Genomic DNA, 16,529 nt, shown 5'->3' with positions numbered 1-16,529 from the left:
TTCAAAATAACTTTATAGGCTTATACGTCCCTTAATCACTACCTCTAATATGTAAATTTGTAGCAGATATAGCTTTCTATCTGCCGTGCGTGTTGCTAATCAGTCAGGAGTTTCTATTTTAAGTTTTAATTTTTATTCCACCGTTTATTGAGAACGAAGGGGTTTATGGTAATAATACCAATATTATTTTCAATTAATTTTGCAATTTAATATTACCTGCTCATTTTGTGTTCGATTTAAAGTACCTTGTTATTGGCAATCAACCAGTTGTTCAGCTCAAAATACAAATACTTATATCAAGTCTAGGGAAAGTACTTGAAACAATAATTCACGTGTATGTCTTCAATTTTTTATGTTTTATATCTTAGTCCTCTGTATACGACTTTTGGTGGGAGTAATTATGTGAATGGAACGAAAGTTGCATGGAACGGAAATGTTTATCCACGGTGCAGCCATCTGTGGAGGGTGGCGCGAACCAAAGTTCACAAATCCCAAGGGAAACTTTATAGTATTAACTGTTTAGTGCATATTTACAAGAGGGGCAGGATTAAAAAAAAAATTCCTATCGAAAATAAGATTTAAAGCTGGGGTTTAGTATTTTGTCACGTCTTTTTTTTTTTCATTTATCGAAGCCGTATAGTTACATAGTTTAAAATTTCGGTCTGCTAATAAAATGATTCAATAGTCGACGTAGCTGCTCCGACAACGAATTCTGTCGGCGGGTGTGAAAACTACGTGTGATTCGCGTCCAGAAATAAAGTTAAAACATATATTGCGTGTATAATTATCATGGTAGGCCTAATTTTAAAGAATACTACGTGAAATTTATTTTCCGAGTTCCGTATTATAAGTGTATTTGCTACATGATAACTCACTCACTTTTTTTTTTCGTGAAGAACCTACAACTGAAGTATTTCAGTTGAATCCTTACAATAAATACATGAATTAGCGATGGAGAGTGTATAGGGTGGAGCTGAGCCTTAAATGTAATGCGAAGCCGCACCACAGGGCGGAATGACGAGTAGTTTGGAGGTTCCGGACTTCGACCTCCAAAACTCACGAGGGCCCCCTTGGTGGCGTAGGCAAGCAACCTGGGTCCTGCGTCACCAGCGCGTGAAAGAGGGTTTGCCCGGGGGCGGGGGGAGGGGGGAGGGGGGTGGAAAGACAGTGGCTAATGAATGGCGTCGGCTCGAAGGCCGGCCAATTACCCGGTCGCGCGGTCCTTAATCGCCGCCCGGGGTCGCCCGAAGAGAAAGGGAATAGTGTGGAGAGCAAGCGACGAAGGGAGTGCCGGACTTCGGTCCAGCAACGGATAAGCATAAGATTCACTGAACCCCCTGACCAGTCCCGAACATATCCGAATTGCGCCACTAGCTCGTGCAGCTTTGCGGTCGGAATCACGGTAACAAAAAAAAAAAACTACCATTTTGCGAGAGTAAATGTACTTTCACGTTTTTAGATCGTTTCAAATGGAATACCAAACCCTCCCGGAAAACGATTTTTTTTTCTCGACAATTTTAATTCCTTAACAACGATATTACTTATCATATTTATGTAACAGAAATAACATAACCAAACTTTTATTTTTATAGCAGCAAGGAAAAAAAAATAGTCCGGAAATGCTCGAACGCGATATAAAAAGCGAGCGTCTGACTCTGAGTCTGTGAATCTTATGTTTCCCCGGCTACAATATTTTTTTCCCCCCTCCTCTGAAAATTTGCACGTGACCACCCCGACCGCGCAACACGAACCGGGCCTTTGGCCACCAAAGGCCTCTCTCACCCTCTGCACCCAGGCGCGTGAGGGAAACTTTCGGCTTTCGTTTGTGGTGCGATACGTGCGCGCGGAGGCGCCTTGCCTTGAACCCGGACACCGTTAACCACGTGTGCCTCGTGGAAGGTTGAAACGAGGCCGGGTTCACAATTAAAATAATGAAAACACATCAGCTAGTCACAGCAGACCATGCACACGGCCCGTGTGAAATCGGTTCACAGTTTAACTCTCGTGAGTTTTTTTAATTCTTTGAAGAGACAACAAAACTTATTTTCAAATACAGAAATAAAAGACCGTGTAACAGGTTTTCCAAAAAAAATTATACGTAAACATTCATATATATAAAGTTAATAAAGATTATGATTACAAGGCTCGTAGAATATCTAATATTATCTGCTACAGTCACGTAAATTATATTTAAACTTGGCCCTGCTTTCATTCCATACTAAAAAATATTACGATTAAATGCAATATATATAAATATGCATATAAAAACAATACTAAGAAAGAATCTCAAAATTCTGTTAGCTCCCAACTTTAAAATCTCAAGACGTTTTGCTACTAACGTAATTTACAGTGCAACAAAAAATTACAATTTATACTTTTCCTTAAAAAAAATAAAAACCTGATAACAGTTCTGTAGCGCGCAAAGTCTAAGTACGTTAAGCATATCTACTGCTAACCAGTTCCAAAGGGCCGTGACGTCACTAACTCCGCAACTTTATCACCAATGCATGCAATACACTCGTGCTAAGTCTTCCAATATTTTCATCATGTCTACGGGCTTCGACTGAAAGTTTATTGACAGAATCCAAACACACATTAGCGCATAGCTACTTGTTCAATCTGTTTGTTTTATCACCGCGATACCGATCCCGGGATCCAAACAACCATTCAAAAACATATACAAGCCCGTGGCCACTTAATCGTCGTCCTCGGTTCTGCCTCTTACCTGAGCACCTCGCCCATGATGTAAAGAAGAGGAGGTGAAACCGTCCGGCCGCCCAAACGCAACCTCCACTGCGCACTACGTCACCTTGGTCGCACAGCCCGGTCTACACTCAGCGCGCTTACGGGAATACGACGCAGAAAGTTCATTTGCAATCGTTTGAATAGTAAGAGTTACCACGAAGCGTAAAAATACTTTGCTATGTACATTGTATAGCATGCATTTAGAACATACAGTTTAAATAAATGTATTAGCATCCAAAAGCGGGGTTTATATTAATAATAAAATCAACGAAGCAATATTTTTCTGCTGTTTCATCACTGCAAAAAGTTGATTGGGTCTTGCAAACACAGAATGGTAATGGGAATTGGAATGAATATACTTCGAAAATATTTATTATGAATATTAATAAAATAAATATAATAAACATTCAGGATGCAGGCGACAAAGAATAATACAAACATATTACAAAAAAAAGCATCTGACACAAAGCAAAGTTTCTATAAATACGTATTTGTAATTTACATAAACATAAGCGCTTTTGATTTATTTACTAATTTTAATTTTATTTAGTTAAAAACAATAAACAAAAGGATAAATAATGATAGAAAGTTTATTTTAAAACTATATTCAAAACATATTATTAAACCAAATAGCTCTACAATCTTCAGCAAAAAAAAGCTTGCAGCCATTACAAAATTTTTAGGTACAAATATATTAGTAGAATGTTATTAAACTGACTAATTTCAACTTAAAATATTATATAATGTGATAGTAATGTATGCCTTCTACACTACATTTTATTAAAGCCAAAATCGATTCATAATGGCTTGAAGAACTCCCGTCCCTAATAGGTATTTGAATGTAATTTTAACGCGTGTATCTTGGCTGTAGGTGTTTCTTTCTCCATTTTTATAACGTTAACTTCTGAAAACTCAAAAATATTGCTTGCTATAATTTTGATTACTGAGAATATAACAAAATGTTATAACAAAATAAGAATTGTTTTACCTCCTGTACATTGTGCATTTGCAGGCACTCGCATAATTTGATAAGACAATTGAAAAGAGTCACGGCTTTTCCATGGAAAATAATTACAAAATAAATATCTAAGTTCATCTAATTTCCCTTAAAATAGGCGTTTCAAAATTCCTCCTCGATTCTGTAATACTAAAATGATTTGAAGGCAATAAATTCAAAGGAAATGGTGTGGTAAAAACATTATAAATATAAAAATATTGAAATATAATAAAATCATTGTAATCGTTGAAACATTAAAATCGGAAAATACATTTTTTTCACTTATATCTAGTTTTACGGAAAAGCCGCTTCCCTTCATAATTACTATTCCAAGGCCGCGCTGCGAGTGTCCACATGTACAATTTTCAATACATAGCTGTGTTTTTATATATCTCATGCGCTTTATAGTTATAGAATCTAGAAAAATGAATACCTACAAACATGCAAACTTATGTGCTACACTGTTTTTAGTTATAGCCGAGTTGTGTTAGTGTTAGGATTGTAGACACAGTAGGGGCGGATCCAGTAATTACTGGGGGGGGGGGGAACCGTGAGTTTTTGCCTAGTATGTAACCTGTTTATTACTGCAAAAGTCGTTACCCCCCCTTCTGGATTCACCTATGGAGCACACACGCACGTGCGCTGAGAATCTACTGAGCTATGGTCCCTGCAAACCTTATTTTTAAGTATTTTTAAAAGTCAGTTTTTTAACGCGTTAAATGCTATTTAAGGCGTAAACACAGAAATGGAGAGACGAAACAAAATTGTACCATTTTCTAAACGCTTGAATGGAAAACTTGGCAAAGACAACATTAAATAGCAATGAATTCATTTACGTTAATTTTCATTATTGTGTGCAAACCAACAACATAACACAACACAAGCAGATTGTTATGCTGAAATCTTAAAATACCTTTAGGTAACTAACATATTATTAAAATCAGTATCATCACATGTAACTAGAAAAGTAATTCACTTTCACGCACCGCATTTTGAGCGGTATTTTGCATTAACATTATTAAGTTAAATACATATCGTAATGAAATAAAAATTAACTTCTTCCAAAGCCTAAACGAATTAATTTAAAACAAACATTTAGACCTCGAATTTCAAAAGTGGTTGTATGTAAGCCTGTTTCTTTTTTGTATATTTTATAATTCTTATCTCACGGTTTTGCGTGTATACTTAAATATATTTAAACATAATATCATATATCCTCCCCACTCCATTAAAGAGAACATTTTGAATAATAGAAAAAAATGCGCATGTTTCTTTTTGATGTATAGGGGGTTCACATTCCTACTTTTATTCGATTTGTTTACATGCATTGATGAAATATTTTCCCCTCTTTATTAATACTACACAAACTTGTGTTTAGGTTCGTTCTATAACAAACAAAAAAAAAGTTAAATTGAAATAAATTTTGTAGTTCTCGCTGATGCCCGAACACACAAACATTTTAAAAACAATTGATTTGGGTTTTTATTAATACGTTGAAATTTCATTTTTAATAAATTAATTCAATAAATAACCTTTTTACCGCGAAATACATTATTTTTATATATAATAACTCAGTATTTTGCACGAAATATATTCCTTGACCTAATATTAACATACAGTTAACCATATAAAAAAATTAAAAATAAATACTCGTATGATAAACCGTGACATTTCTACTTAAAATCACGTTTGTTTAAACTTACCTATGCTAACACAGAATGTGTCCTTCCTTTTGCATACGTTCACACACTTATTGCAAAGATCTTCATTTTTTGGAAAAGAAAAATATTTTATGCCAGAATCTCGAGTCTTTTTGAAATGATTGTGACATCCGAACACTGCACAATTTGGCATTTCAACTATATAAAACTACGTTCGCACGAGACGCAGATTAAATGGATGGGAAGCGCCTGGAAGAAGAGCGCTGGCTACAACCAAGGTGACGTAGCGAGGGAGCGCGTGGAGGGGGAAAACCTGCGCACGGTTTCACCTCCTCTTCTTTACATCATGACCTCGCCCACATCGCTGGCATCTTACGTTCTCGGCCGTAAGACTGTTTCCAGATACCAAGCATTTGCGCGCAGAAATCCACGCGATAGTTTAACTTGCACGGGGTAGCACTTTTCTCTCACTTGGTCGTTCACGGAATTATTTATCACCCGTCATATCGTGTTTAGACTTAACGTCACGTAAAAGTAGTTTATTTGAAGCACCACTTTTATAAAACCGGTGCCCGAAACGTATGTGCAGCCGCGTGCCGCGTCCAGTGTGCCGGCCATCACTGTCTGCCGTGTTCAACCACCGCTGACGTCACGCCCTATAACTGCCATCGACACACTCAAAGTTCTGACCCCGACTATTTTCTCGTAGCAGTCCGAACCTTTCAAGCCCTAATAAATACGTCTCACAAAATTACAAATAAAAAGTTACTAAATAAACTTAATAAAAATTATTGCCAACATTTGAGATAATACAATCTTACACTTGACTCAAAATTGTAGAGGCAACTAGAACTCTCTGGAAGCGGTGGCCTTCAGCGAGAGCCTGTCAGCCAGCCAGGATTAAAAACTGGAATAAACCACTCAACTTAAAATAATTAAAATAGATACAAAAACACCTTTAACTATTCTGTAACCGAAAAATCAATAAAAAAATTATCATAATCTTAAAAACATAATTAGGGCAAATAATGTGGCGATAATACTACACAGTTATCAGATATTCTTAAAAACTCTTCGTTTGTTTGAGGTTAATTCTTCGTTTTAAATTCCGTAAATTTACTGTAATTTCTAACAGTGTATCAAAAATGTCCACCTTGCATATTCACTGACCAAGTTTACCTCTTACCCTTTACACTGTTGTTTTTTTTCAGGAATCTGTGTGAAGATAACTGTTTCTTGTTTTCTGGTCTGAGGCCACGTCTTTAAAAAAATTTATTGCCTTTCGGAATGTCATTTTCAAGCGTGGTTCACAATTTAAGGCCTGATGTTCTAGAATAGTAAGCTGTGATTGGTTCCTGAGGACAGCCATGATTGGAGGAGAGTCTGGCCAACAATATTGTGTCTGATTAGTTGGTGCAGCAGCATTGATTGTAGCCATTTCTTGAATAGTGCCCGTCCATGAAGCCAAGAAGTGGTTATTGTCTCTAGACATGAAATCGCGCGGTGTGATGTGAAACTATCTAGCTCATATAAATTGTCTGAATACACCCGTGTTTAATTATGTTCTTTCATCGAATAAAAAAAAAATTGGTTGTCTGTAAATTCGGTTTACGGACGATATTTTAAGGTGAAAACGTCATAAAAAAACATTAATGAAATGATTGCATATTTTTATGAATAAAATTTAATTATTTTTATTGAATTATCACTATTTTGTACGGATACAAAGAAGGAGTGAAATGAAATCTACAATTTAATTGATAAATTTACTTTTATTTGCACTCATTAATTCAAATATGTTTATTACTTTAACGAAGAGATTATTTTAACTATAATTTTTATACATGTTTGCTATTTAACTTCTTCCAATCTGTGTTATTCTGTTAAGGATAGGACGATGATAGGAAAAGTAGGAAACGAATGGGAGTGTTTCAAGTTTAATGTGCCTCGAAAAAGTCAAGAGAAGAGAAGAAAGATAGATGCGGCGCAAGCGTACAATGTGCGTAACGGGACAATGAGTCATCCTTTTTCGTGCGTGCAGCCGGCGTTCATCGATTTATTAGGCGTTGTCACGCCAGAAAAAAGTTTTGATGGTTATTTTTGATGTGTAACATCTTAGCTCTCGGTATACGGAATTTGGTGGGAGTAATCTCGTGAATGCGACGCAAGTCACGTGGAAAGTAATTATGTAACTACGGTGCTGCCATCTGTGGCTGATGGCGCGAAGCGAAGTTAAACAAGATGGGCAGTATTTTAATAAACATTTCTTCTTTAAAATCTGGTCTAAAGTCGGGGTTTAAATTGTTCTCGTGTCTTTTTTTTATCAGAGTAGTTTCATTACATACTCGACACTGCAAATCGAATGATTCAGTAGTCGACGTAACTGCTCTGACAGTGAATTATAACGGCGGGCCCGGCAGCTACGTGTGATTCGCGTCCAGAAATGTAGTTAAAACACATTTTGCGTGTATGTTTACCATGGTCGGCATTGCTCTAATGAACTCTTCGTTAGATTTCATGTCCTACTTTCGTAGTGGGTACAAGTGTATCATGCACAATGAGAACACAAGAATTTGCCTGTTACCGAGGTCAGATGTGATACGTCTCGGGAAGCCTAAGATGTACATCAAGTTCTGTCCCTGCCCGAACACGCCCGAAATTTCACCTTCGGCCAACCTCGGGTTTATTTATATATATTTATATTTCTCTGTTTATTTTAATGTAGCTATACTAACCTAACTAACCGTCCATAGTGTTTTAAAGTGTTTTAATGTAGCTAACCTAACCGACCACTTGTAATATTTGAATTGATTTTTCCTGCGCAAAAATAAAACAAATCCCGAGGTTGGCCGAAGGTGAATATTCGGGCGTGTTCGGGCGTGTTCGGGCAGGGACAGAACTTGATGTACATCTTAGGCTTCTCGATACGTCTCTGGCGAGAACTGAAAGACTCGCTCACGTTTTTTTTTTCCCCTCTCTTCCCCTCTTGCAGTTCACCCGGTGATCCAAGTGCCGAACCAGCTGGTCGGCGCGCCCTTGGGGACTGACGTGACCTTGGAGTGCTACGTGGAAGCGTCGCCCAAGTCCATCAACTACTGGATCCGCGACAACGGTAAGCGTGCGACGCTCGTTGCAGGTCCAGCCAGGGGCACGTTTCCCGCAAGTGAAAGTTTGTGACTTACAAGTGAAACTTAACAAGTTTCTTAAAATGTATAGTTAAGGGTCCCGCCTACCTGGACACACACACACACGGTACGCAGAGCTTCAGGGAAAAACAGTGCGATTTGAAAACTGCTTCGAGATATCCGAGTGGGGTCTGTTTACGAAAATCTTTTAATAATTATCTTAGGACATATAAGTTGTTTGTTCCAAATTAACTTTTTTAAACTATATTTTTTGAAGAGTTAAAATGGCTAAAAGGCGTAGGCCTATGTTCAGAGTATTTTTTGGGCATAAATAAAACAACCGGTACAGATTCTTGAAAGTACTTAAGGGACATGCGTTTAACAACAGCAATGACAATCACAAGAGATTTATTCGAAAACAGCCAATCACAGAGTTAGCTGAAGTTCCCATGATCATCTGCTGCTCTCTTGTTTACATAGAGAGTTTGCAGCATATAAAGTTACATTAACTGCTCAGATTTCATAGTTTACCTATACACGACGAGACAACTGCGCGGCAATCAGAGCCATGCCCTTAGAGGCAACAACGCTAGAAACACAAACGTGCGTCGGGCTTATAATCCCGCCTCACCCACACAGATACACCCGAATAGACGGGCCCCTTAAGACGTGTTTCACAATAGCACTCTTGTAAACTCGTAATGTCGCGTGAATCTACACACGTTTACAAAGTTATTCACATGCAGGCTACCTAAGATTTATGAATTATTGACAACTAATAAACTTGTAGCTTACACTTATTGTCTAGTACTAATAGTTATATAGCTACGTAGTTTACAATTACAAGTTTACTAATATTCATCCAAAAAATATATTGTATTCTGTTGCTGAGTTAAAATATAACGACAACTTAAATCATAAACAAATTTATTCTTTACCTAAACAATAATAAATGTTGCCATTGCATTAAATGAATGAGGTTATATTACTAAATATTGTTAGTCACCAAACCTTGTTACTCACAAGTATACCAACAACTACACTCGTCATACACAATAAGAACTTTTACTGCTTCGTGACAAGTTTGCCTTGTTAGTGACAAGTTTAGACAATAAAGTTTAAATGCTTGTTTTAAACAACTTGTGATGACAATTGTTATCATCCTACCATTGTTACTTACAAAGACTTATGCCTCTGTGAAATGGGCTCCAGGTCCTTGGGGACCATATTCGCTAACGTGTCGTGTGAGCTGGTTCAATCCCAACATCCATGTATCACGCCCAAGTGGTCTGGAGTCCGCTATAATTTAGGGTCCTGTCGCTTTGAACCTTTGTGCAAAACCATTTAACGTTACACCCTTATGAACCAACTTACAAAAAGAAATTAATTAATTATAGAGGGGTGCTTCCTGGCCACGAAATTCAAAAATTGCTCGGAAAACTACAGGCTGTCCATAAAAGAATGTCCCACTTTTAATTGTGTATTATAACAGTTTAATTTCAACTATTTACAACAAATCTTACATAAAATTGAATTTAAACCAAAATTTATTTTACAAATGTTCATTACGTGCATCTTTGTTTGTATGGCACACATCCATACTAAAGTCTAATTCTTCTCACATTGTGGTTAACACGTCTGTGGTAATAAGAGTAATAACCTCTTCAATTCTGTGTTTCAAGTCTGGCAAATCATTAGGTAGTGGTGTAACGTAGACACGATCTTTTATAAAGCACCTAAGGAAAAAGTCACACGGCGTTGTGCCAGGTGAACGTGGAGGCCAGAGAAAAAGAGCTCTATCGTCTCGACCATTACGACCAATCCAACGGTCAGAAACTTCGTCGTTCAACCACTCTCGTACAAGAGATTCCAATGGATAACGCGCGTTCAATTGACATTACAGATTCACTCTTAGCGAATTGCAGAACAGATATGGTTTACTCTCAGGAGTCGCCATTTTGCGTAGGTGGCGCTGCAAGCGAGAAAACAACAAAGCAGTATTCGCGCATGCGCTTATCTAAATCTGTTTTGAGTTACTCTTTAATTCTGACCTTGAACCAACACTCTACAGCGCTTACAGTTTATGCTATTAAAATTTATATTTGGAATATTCTCTTATTTACAGACTGTATTTTATTCCAGTATCATACGTATTCACAACACAGGACATTATAAAATCGCTCGAACAGATTTAATGCATGGCAGGAAATGACAAAACAAGCCAATTTTGTTGAGAAACCCATGTTCGGAAACGCAGCACTGCAAAGTCACAGTAGTGAACAGTAGCGCGCAAATTTGAATTTCGCACGCATCTAGGCGCTGCTCAACTGGCCGAGAGGACGCGTGATCGCAGCCAGTGTCGTTCAAGCACCCCGTGGGAAGCAGGTGACGATCCGGGCGCAGACGTTTAGAGTTAGTCCTACGCACTAGCAATCACTGAGGGGTAATGGTATCGTTAACTGTGTTTTTACAGGTGTAACATCTCTCTAGTAAGAATAATTATTTACGAAGTTAGTTTGTTAGATGCAAGTAAATTGCGGTATTTAATTTTAAGAATGTGTTAGGGAATTTAATTTCCAGGGGAAAAGTAACATACATATATGTTTTTTTTTTTTTTTTTTTTTTTTCGTCAGTGCTTGTTCGGGACAGGGTATACCTATTTATTATTCTACTGACCTACCGATTGACAAAATGTTTATATCAGCAAGGTTTCGCTTAGCACTTTTTTAAGGGGGTAAGGGGGGATTGTGATTCAAACTATGTGCTCATAAATTTAATCATGCTTGGACCCGTGACCCTCAATCGAGGACAATAACGAACCAAATTTTAGGCAGCGTGTATGTTTAGTATTTGAAACAAACTAGATTATTTTTATAACGAGTGGTACCTAAATATTTTTGGTTTCGTAAATATCCAATCATATTACATACGTTATTGACTTCCGGACTTTTATCCTAGTACGTTTGGTTGATGAATCTAAAGCAAATTATGGTGAAGCTATTTGGGCGTGGTACTGCGTCATTATCTCTTTGGTCGTAGACCCATCCGGCCCGCTCCACGATTGGCCCGCGTGATAGGCCCGTGCCTCGTCATCTTCCCTTATCAAACTGCCGGGAGCAATCGCTTCCGGGAGTTCAGTCCACTTCCTGGCGGCTCGCCCAGTAATGGCTCAGCGTATCGAGGTATCGATTAAGCCTTTTAAACTCAGAGCATTTTTTTTCTTTTCACTATGCATGTAAGGAAGGTGCACTGTAAAGGAAAAAAATACTATCAATAGCGTAAAATAACATGCGAACATTTAACTAGGAGAAAATTATGATGCAGTCGTATTCGGTTTCAATCTGTATCGATATCTTGCATCCATATAGGTACTACCGATCGACGTGTTTTCTAGAAAAAGTTACTGTGAAATTTAAATTAACTACATAAACCAAACAGTTATAATTTTTCGGGCGCCAACGTTCAACATAATTACATTAAGGATATTTATACGCTAGCCCATTTGGTTATTACCGTTTGTTCTGTTTGATATCAAAAGAGAAAAATAAATCACTTTAAAAGTGTGTTTTGTTGAAGTCAGAGATATTATGCCTTTAGTGCTGCTTTATTTTAATGATAATGAAACGAGGCTATGTTTTTTTGAAACTATAAAAAGAATTTGGTATCTTATTTATTCATTTTTTAAAATTACTTTATGGACGTTTTAAGAATAGAATTATTAATAAAATTCTATTTTGAGAAATATTTTTTATGTCTGTCTGCATTTTTTTTTTACTCGAGAATAACTTTTGATATTAATAGGAAACTTTTTTTAAGTAATAATTTTAAATATTGCGCGGCAATAGTCCTACGCGGATTCATTCCCAAGTTCCTTGGAACAGGGTTATTAGATATTTTCCGTCTCTGACGACTTCGTTGTCGTTTAAAAGTAAAAGCGAAGCAAAAAAAAATTATATATATTTCCCTCCATTTTTTTAGATTATTTTTTTTTTTTTTTGCTGTTCATGGCAAAACATTTTATACAATAAATCATCAGTTATTTTCGTTATCATGCGTGGCCAATATATAATAATAATTTACTGTCTTCCAGCATTCACTTTGAAGTCTACATCACGAATATATGTTTAAATAACAATATGATTTGTGAATAAGCATGCATGAATTAAACACAACTATGATTTTATGTATTTCATAGATGCAAAAAAAAATATATTTCACAATAAACAAAGCAGTACAGCTATAATGTATGCGAAGAATTATTTTTAATACGAAATTAATTTCTTGAGGTATAACTTAAATAAGATAAATTATCATCATTGCATTATAAGAATTACAAACATAGTGATCCTAATAAAGGAGTTATATTTTTTTTTTATTTCATCCCTCTATTATTCAACCCCATGCAGCAATGGATTATATATTCAAAAATTATTTCATACAAAAGTTTTAGATAAAAATTATAAGCTTAACAAACAATTTGTTTGATTTCGATGTTGTGCCTACAAGGGAGATATGATTTTTTTTGTCTTCCAACCATTGTTCTTTTATTCCCTTGCAGATATGGTTGGTAAACACAACAATTTATTAAAACAAAAGAATTTCTTCTACGAGTTATAATACATTCAAACGGATATAATACTATTTACGATATTATGGGGTTTAAAGATATTATTATTAAAAAAAACCTCCCCCATTTGTACACTGTTGGGCGGATATTGCCCATTAACAATCTCTACAGGGATTTTACACTTCTAGATTTTATATATCAGTTTGAAAGTGATTTGGCAAATATTGCGGCAGTTATCGGGTCCACAATATATATATATATATATGTGTGTATATATATGTGTATATATATATATATATATATGTGTGTGTGTGTGTATAAACTTTTGAGTTGACGATGATCTTGGGATCTATTGACCATGAAACCAAAACTATATAACAATTTTCCGGAAGTCGAATCATGGTAACGTTTACATTGGATAGTATTATTTCTTTCATATATATCAAACAGCGAAAAACACATGAATGAAAATCTAAATATATATATATTAAATTCAGGGAATAAAGTAACACCACATCCTGTGTATGCATGAATCCGACGATGAAAAACTTCATAAAACACACATTCAAAATGACCGAAAGTCCAAGATGGCAGAAAACAAAATTGTGGTTATAATCTAGAATCCAAGATAGCGGTATTCAAGATGTTGGATGTGAAATCATAAATAAAAATTGCATGATTAAGAATTATGGAAATTATTAGTTTCCAAGATGGCGGAAGGTTCTACAATCGAAGATTGCAGAATTCAGAATTGCGGACATGACGTTATAATTCAAAGTGGCGGAAAGTTCTAGATTCAAAGATGTTGGATGTTACGTCATAATTGAAAATAGATGAATCCAATATGGCGACTGGGGTCTAGGTTATCGAATATATAACCGGTGTCAAGGTCAAGGGTCAAGGTCATCCAAGATGGCGGTCACTCCAACCCCACGACCCGGACCCAGGCGTTGGAGGAACATTTATATACTACGGTTGGAAACTCCAAATGGTCAACATTCCTTACATAATTATTAACCACGAAATATATCGCCATAATTTTTTAATGGAGCTTAGTATATTTTACAATTAAAAAAACTAATATCTTACAAGAAGTTACATAGGCAGTAAATTTTTAGTTCGGTACATAAATGTTTTAAGAAAGTTAATTTTTTTACGAAAAAAAATATATATGTTCTGTGATAAATAGTCAAATTCTTATTAGGTGGGGTTTCAGAATGATTATAAATTTTAAAAACTTACAACTGAAATATTTACGTATTTCCATCCGTTTTAAACTAGTATGCACAAACCAAAATAATATATTATATGGTTGTAAAAAATTACGTTATCGTAATGGGAACTACTTTAAAGGAGGTTTCCATTTGGAAAGCCAAAATCGCTCGAACGCATCTTTGGGCATCGGAATGTGGCAAGGCCAGGCTTTGAACTGGTTCCCGAGCACACGGTGTGCAATGATATCAGGCCTGAGGGGGTGGAAGAGGTCGTGTTCCTTCTTGACAGTAAACCGGCGGCGAAGCGAGGCATACAGCCACCCTTGTGTTTATCGCGCGCCGGACCACTGCGCCATCAAATTTCCGCCGGTCTGTTATCTGTGTCGTTCCTTCTTCTTCCATCCCCCATCTCCACCACCACCACCACCACCCCTCTTACCAACCAACCAAAAACCCCTGCGGGCGCGCTCAGAAACCACAAAAGCAAAAAGGAAGCGAATTTAATTCTAGGGAATGGTGGTCGTCTGGACATCAAAAGGTTGTTGCCGGAGGGGGTTAACAATGGGGGAGGGGTCAGCGAGAGATTCCCGCGAAACCAGCACCCGCTACCTCACCCCTTCTTTGCCACACAACCCTCCCCCCCCCCCCCCCCCCCCCCAGTGGTCAAGGGACATTAACAAGAGTGGGTCGTGCGGAGTTTCCGCTGTTAAATAATTCAGCGCCGTCTTTGGCGGCCTGCCTCTTACCCCCCTTACCAACACCGACCCGAGTCTCCCTCTTCAGCCGCCCGGGTCTAAACGAGGGGGAGGGGGCAGGAAACATACGCCACGTGTTGCGGCCGCTGGCATCGGGGTTCGCGCCCCGAGAGAGAGTCAAAATACCGCGTAACTAGTACTAATTTTCCTACCACGTTATAACAAGAAGATGAGGAGCTGCTTCACTTTAAAAAATTTTTATTATACAGGCTGTATCAAAATTCATGTTACAACGCTTGAGGTTAGAAAGTTCTTATTATTTGCAAACAATTTTTGCCAATAAACATGTTGCCGGAAACGCGTAGTTAAGCCCCTGTAGCCCCAGAAATAGTCAGCGTAGGCAACCCGTTGTAGAGTGTTACGTTGTGGATGTGCGGACGTTCGAGTAGAGAAATAACCTATTTAATCGTGGCACAGATTTTAATTTCACTCTGAAATCAATTACAGCTTCGGCTTTGTTTTCACAACATTGAAATTGTTGCATACGTTTTAACAACGTAACAGCCTAAAGCAACGGCTCAAAAACACGCCCACCTTGAGCGACACAGAGGTGGCAACGACGAATCATGTTTTCACGGATACGCTGGAGCATGTGTCGAGTCTACCGTATGATTTCGAACGCTTCAATAATTCGCTCTGTAAGCTCTTCTACCATTTCTACTGGCGTAGCGTAGATAAGCCCTTTTACGTAACCCCACAGAAAGAAATCTAACGGGGTTAGGTCCGGTGACCTTGGCGGCCATGCGACAGGGCCCGCTCGTCCAATCCATCGGTTTGGAAATGTTTGGTTTAAATACTCTTGCACTTGTAGGGAAAAATGAGGTGGTGCCCCGTCATGTTGGTACCACATCACAATGCAATGGAACCTCTTCAAGAAGACCTGGTAGTTCGTTCTGAAGGAAGTGGAGGTATCCGGCGCCGGTAAGTCGTGGCGGAAGAAAAAAAGGCCCGATGAGTACGCCGTCAACAATACCGGCCCACACATTAACTTAAAAACGTTCCTGGCGAGCTGTAACACACATTGCATGCGGATTGACATCATTCCAAACATGACTGTTGTGCGAATTGAGAATAGCGTCTTGAGTGAACTTGGCTTCATCGCTGAATAAAACCGCTAACTCGGGGTTCCTCAATACTCTTTGACTATACCAACGGGGTAAGGTCATGCGAAGAGGATAGTCCGCCGGACCCATGTGTTGCACTTTTTGAAGTTGGTACGGGTACAAGAGTTGCTCATGAAGAACTCACTAAACAGCCATTTTGTCAGCGCCCATATCGGAACCTTCTGCCCTTGTGCTTGTATCCGGACTCTCCTCAAATCTCTGAAGTACATCTTCTTCAAAACTGGGAGTACGGACCCTGCGTGGAGCACCAGCATTTGGTCTTGTGACGGCACATGTACGAGTATCACGCATTCGCTGAGTAAGTCTTCCAAACATGGTGTGAGCTGGAATCCTGCGACCCG

General features: G+C 37.8%; 1 protein-coding gene across 1 annotated transcript in view; it reads left to right on the top strand.

The window, feature by feature from the left end:
* LOC134541992 (lachesin-like) overlaps positions 1 to 16,529 on the top strand; it is a 559,697-nt gene that overhangs the window by 504,316 nt on the left and 38,852 nt on the right. Inside the window, exon 8 of the mRNA XM_063385770.1 lies at positions 8,396 to 8,515. Within this exon, the coding sequence (XP_063241840.1) occupies positions 8,396 to 8,515 (120 nt within the window). The remainder of the gene's footprint in view (positions 1 to 8,395; positions 8,516 to 16,529) is intronic.

The sequence above is a fragment of the Bacillus rossius genome (genome assembly GCF_032445375.1).
Source record: "Bacillus rossius redtenbacheri isolate Brsri chromosome 4 unlocalized genomic scaffold, Brsri_v3 Brsri_v3_scf4_2, whole genome shotgun sequence".
Taxonomy (NCBI): domain Eukaryota; kingdom Metazoa; phylum Arthropoda; class Insecta; order Phasmatodea; family Bacillidae; genus Bacillus; species Bacillus rossius.
The sequence above is the reverse complement of the archived record's forward strand: the minus strand, read 5'-3'. Positions and strand labels throughout refer to the sequence as shown.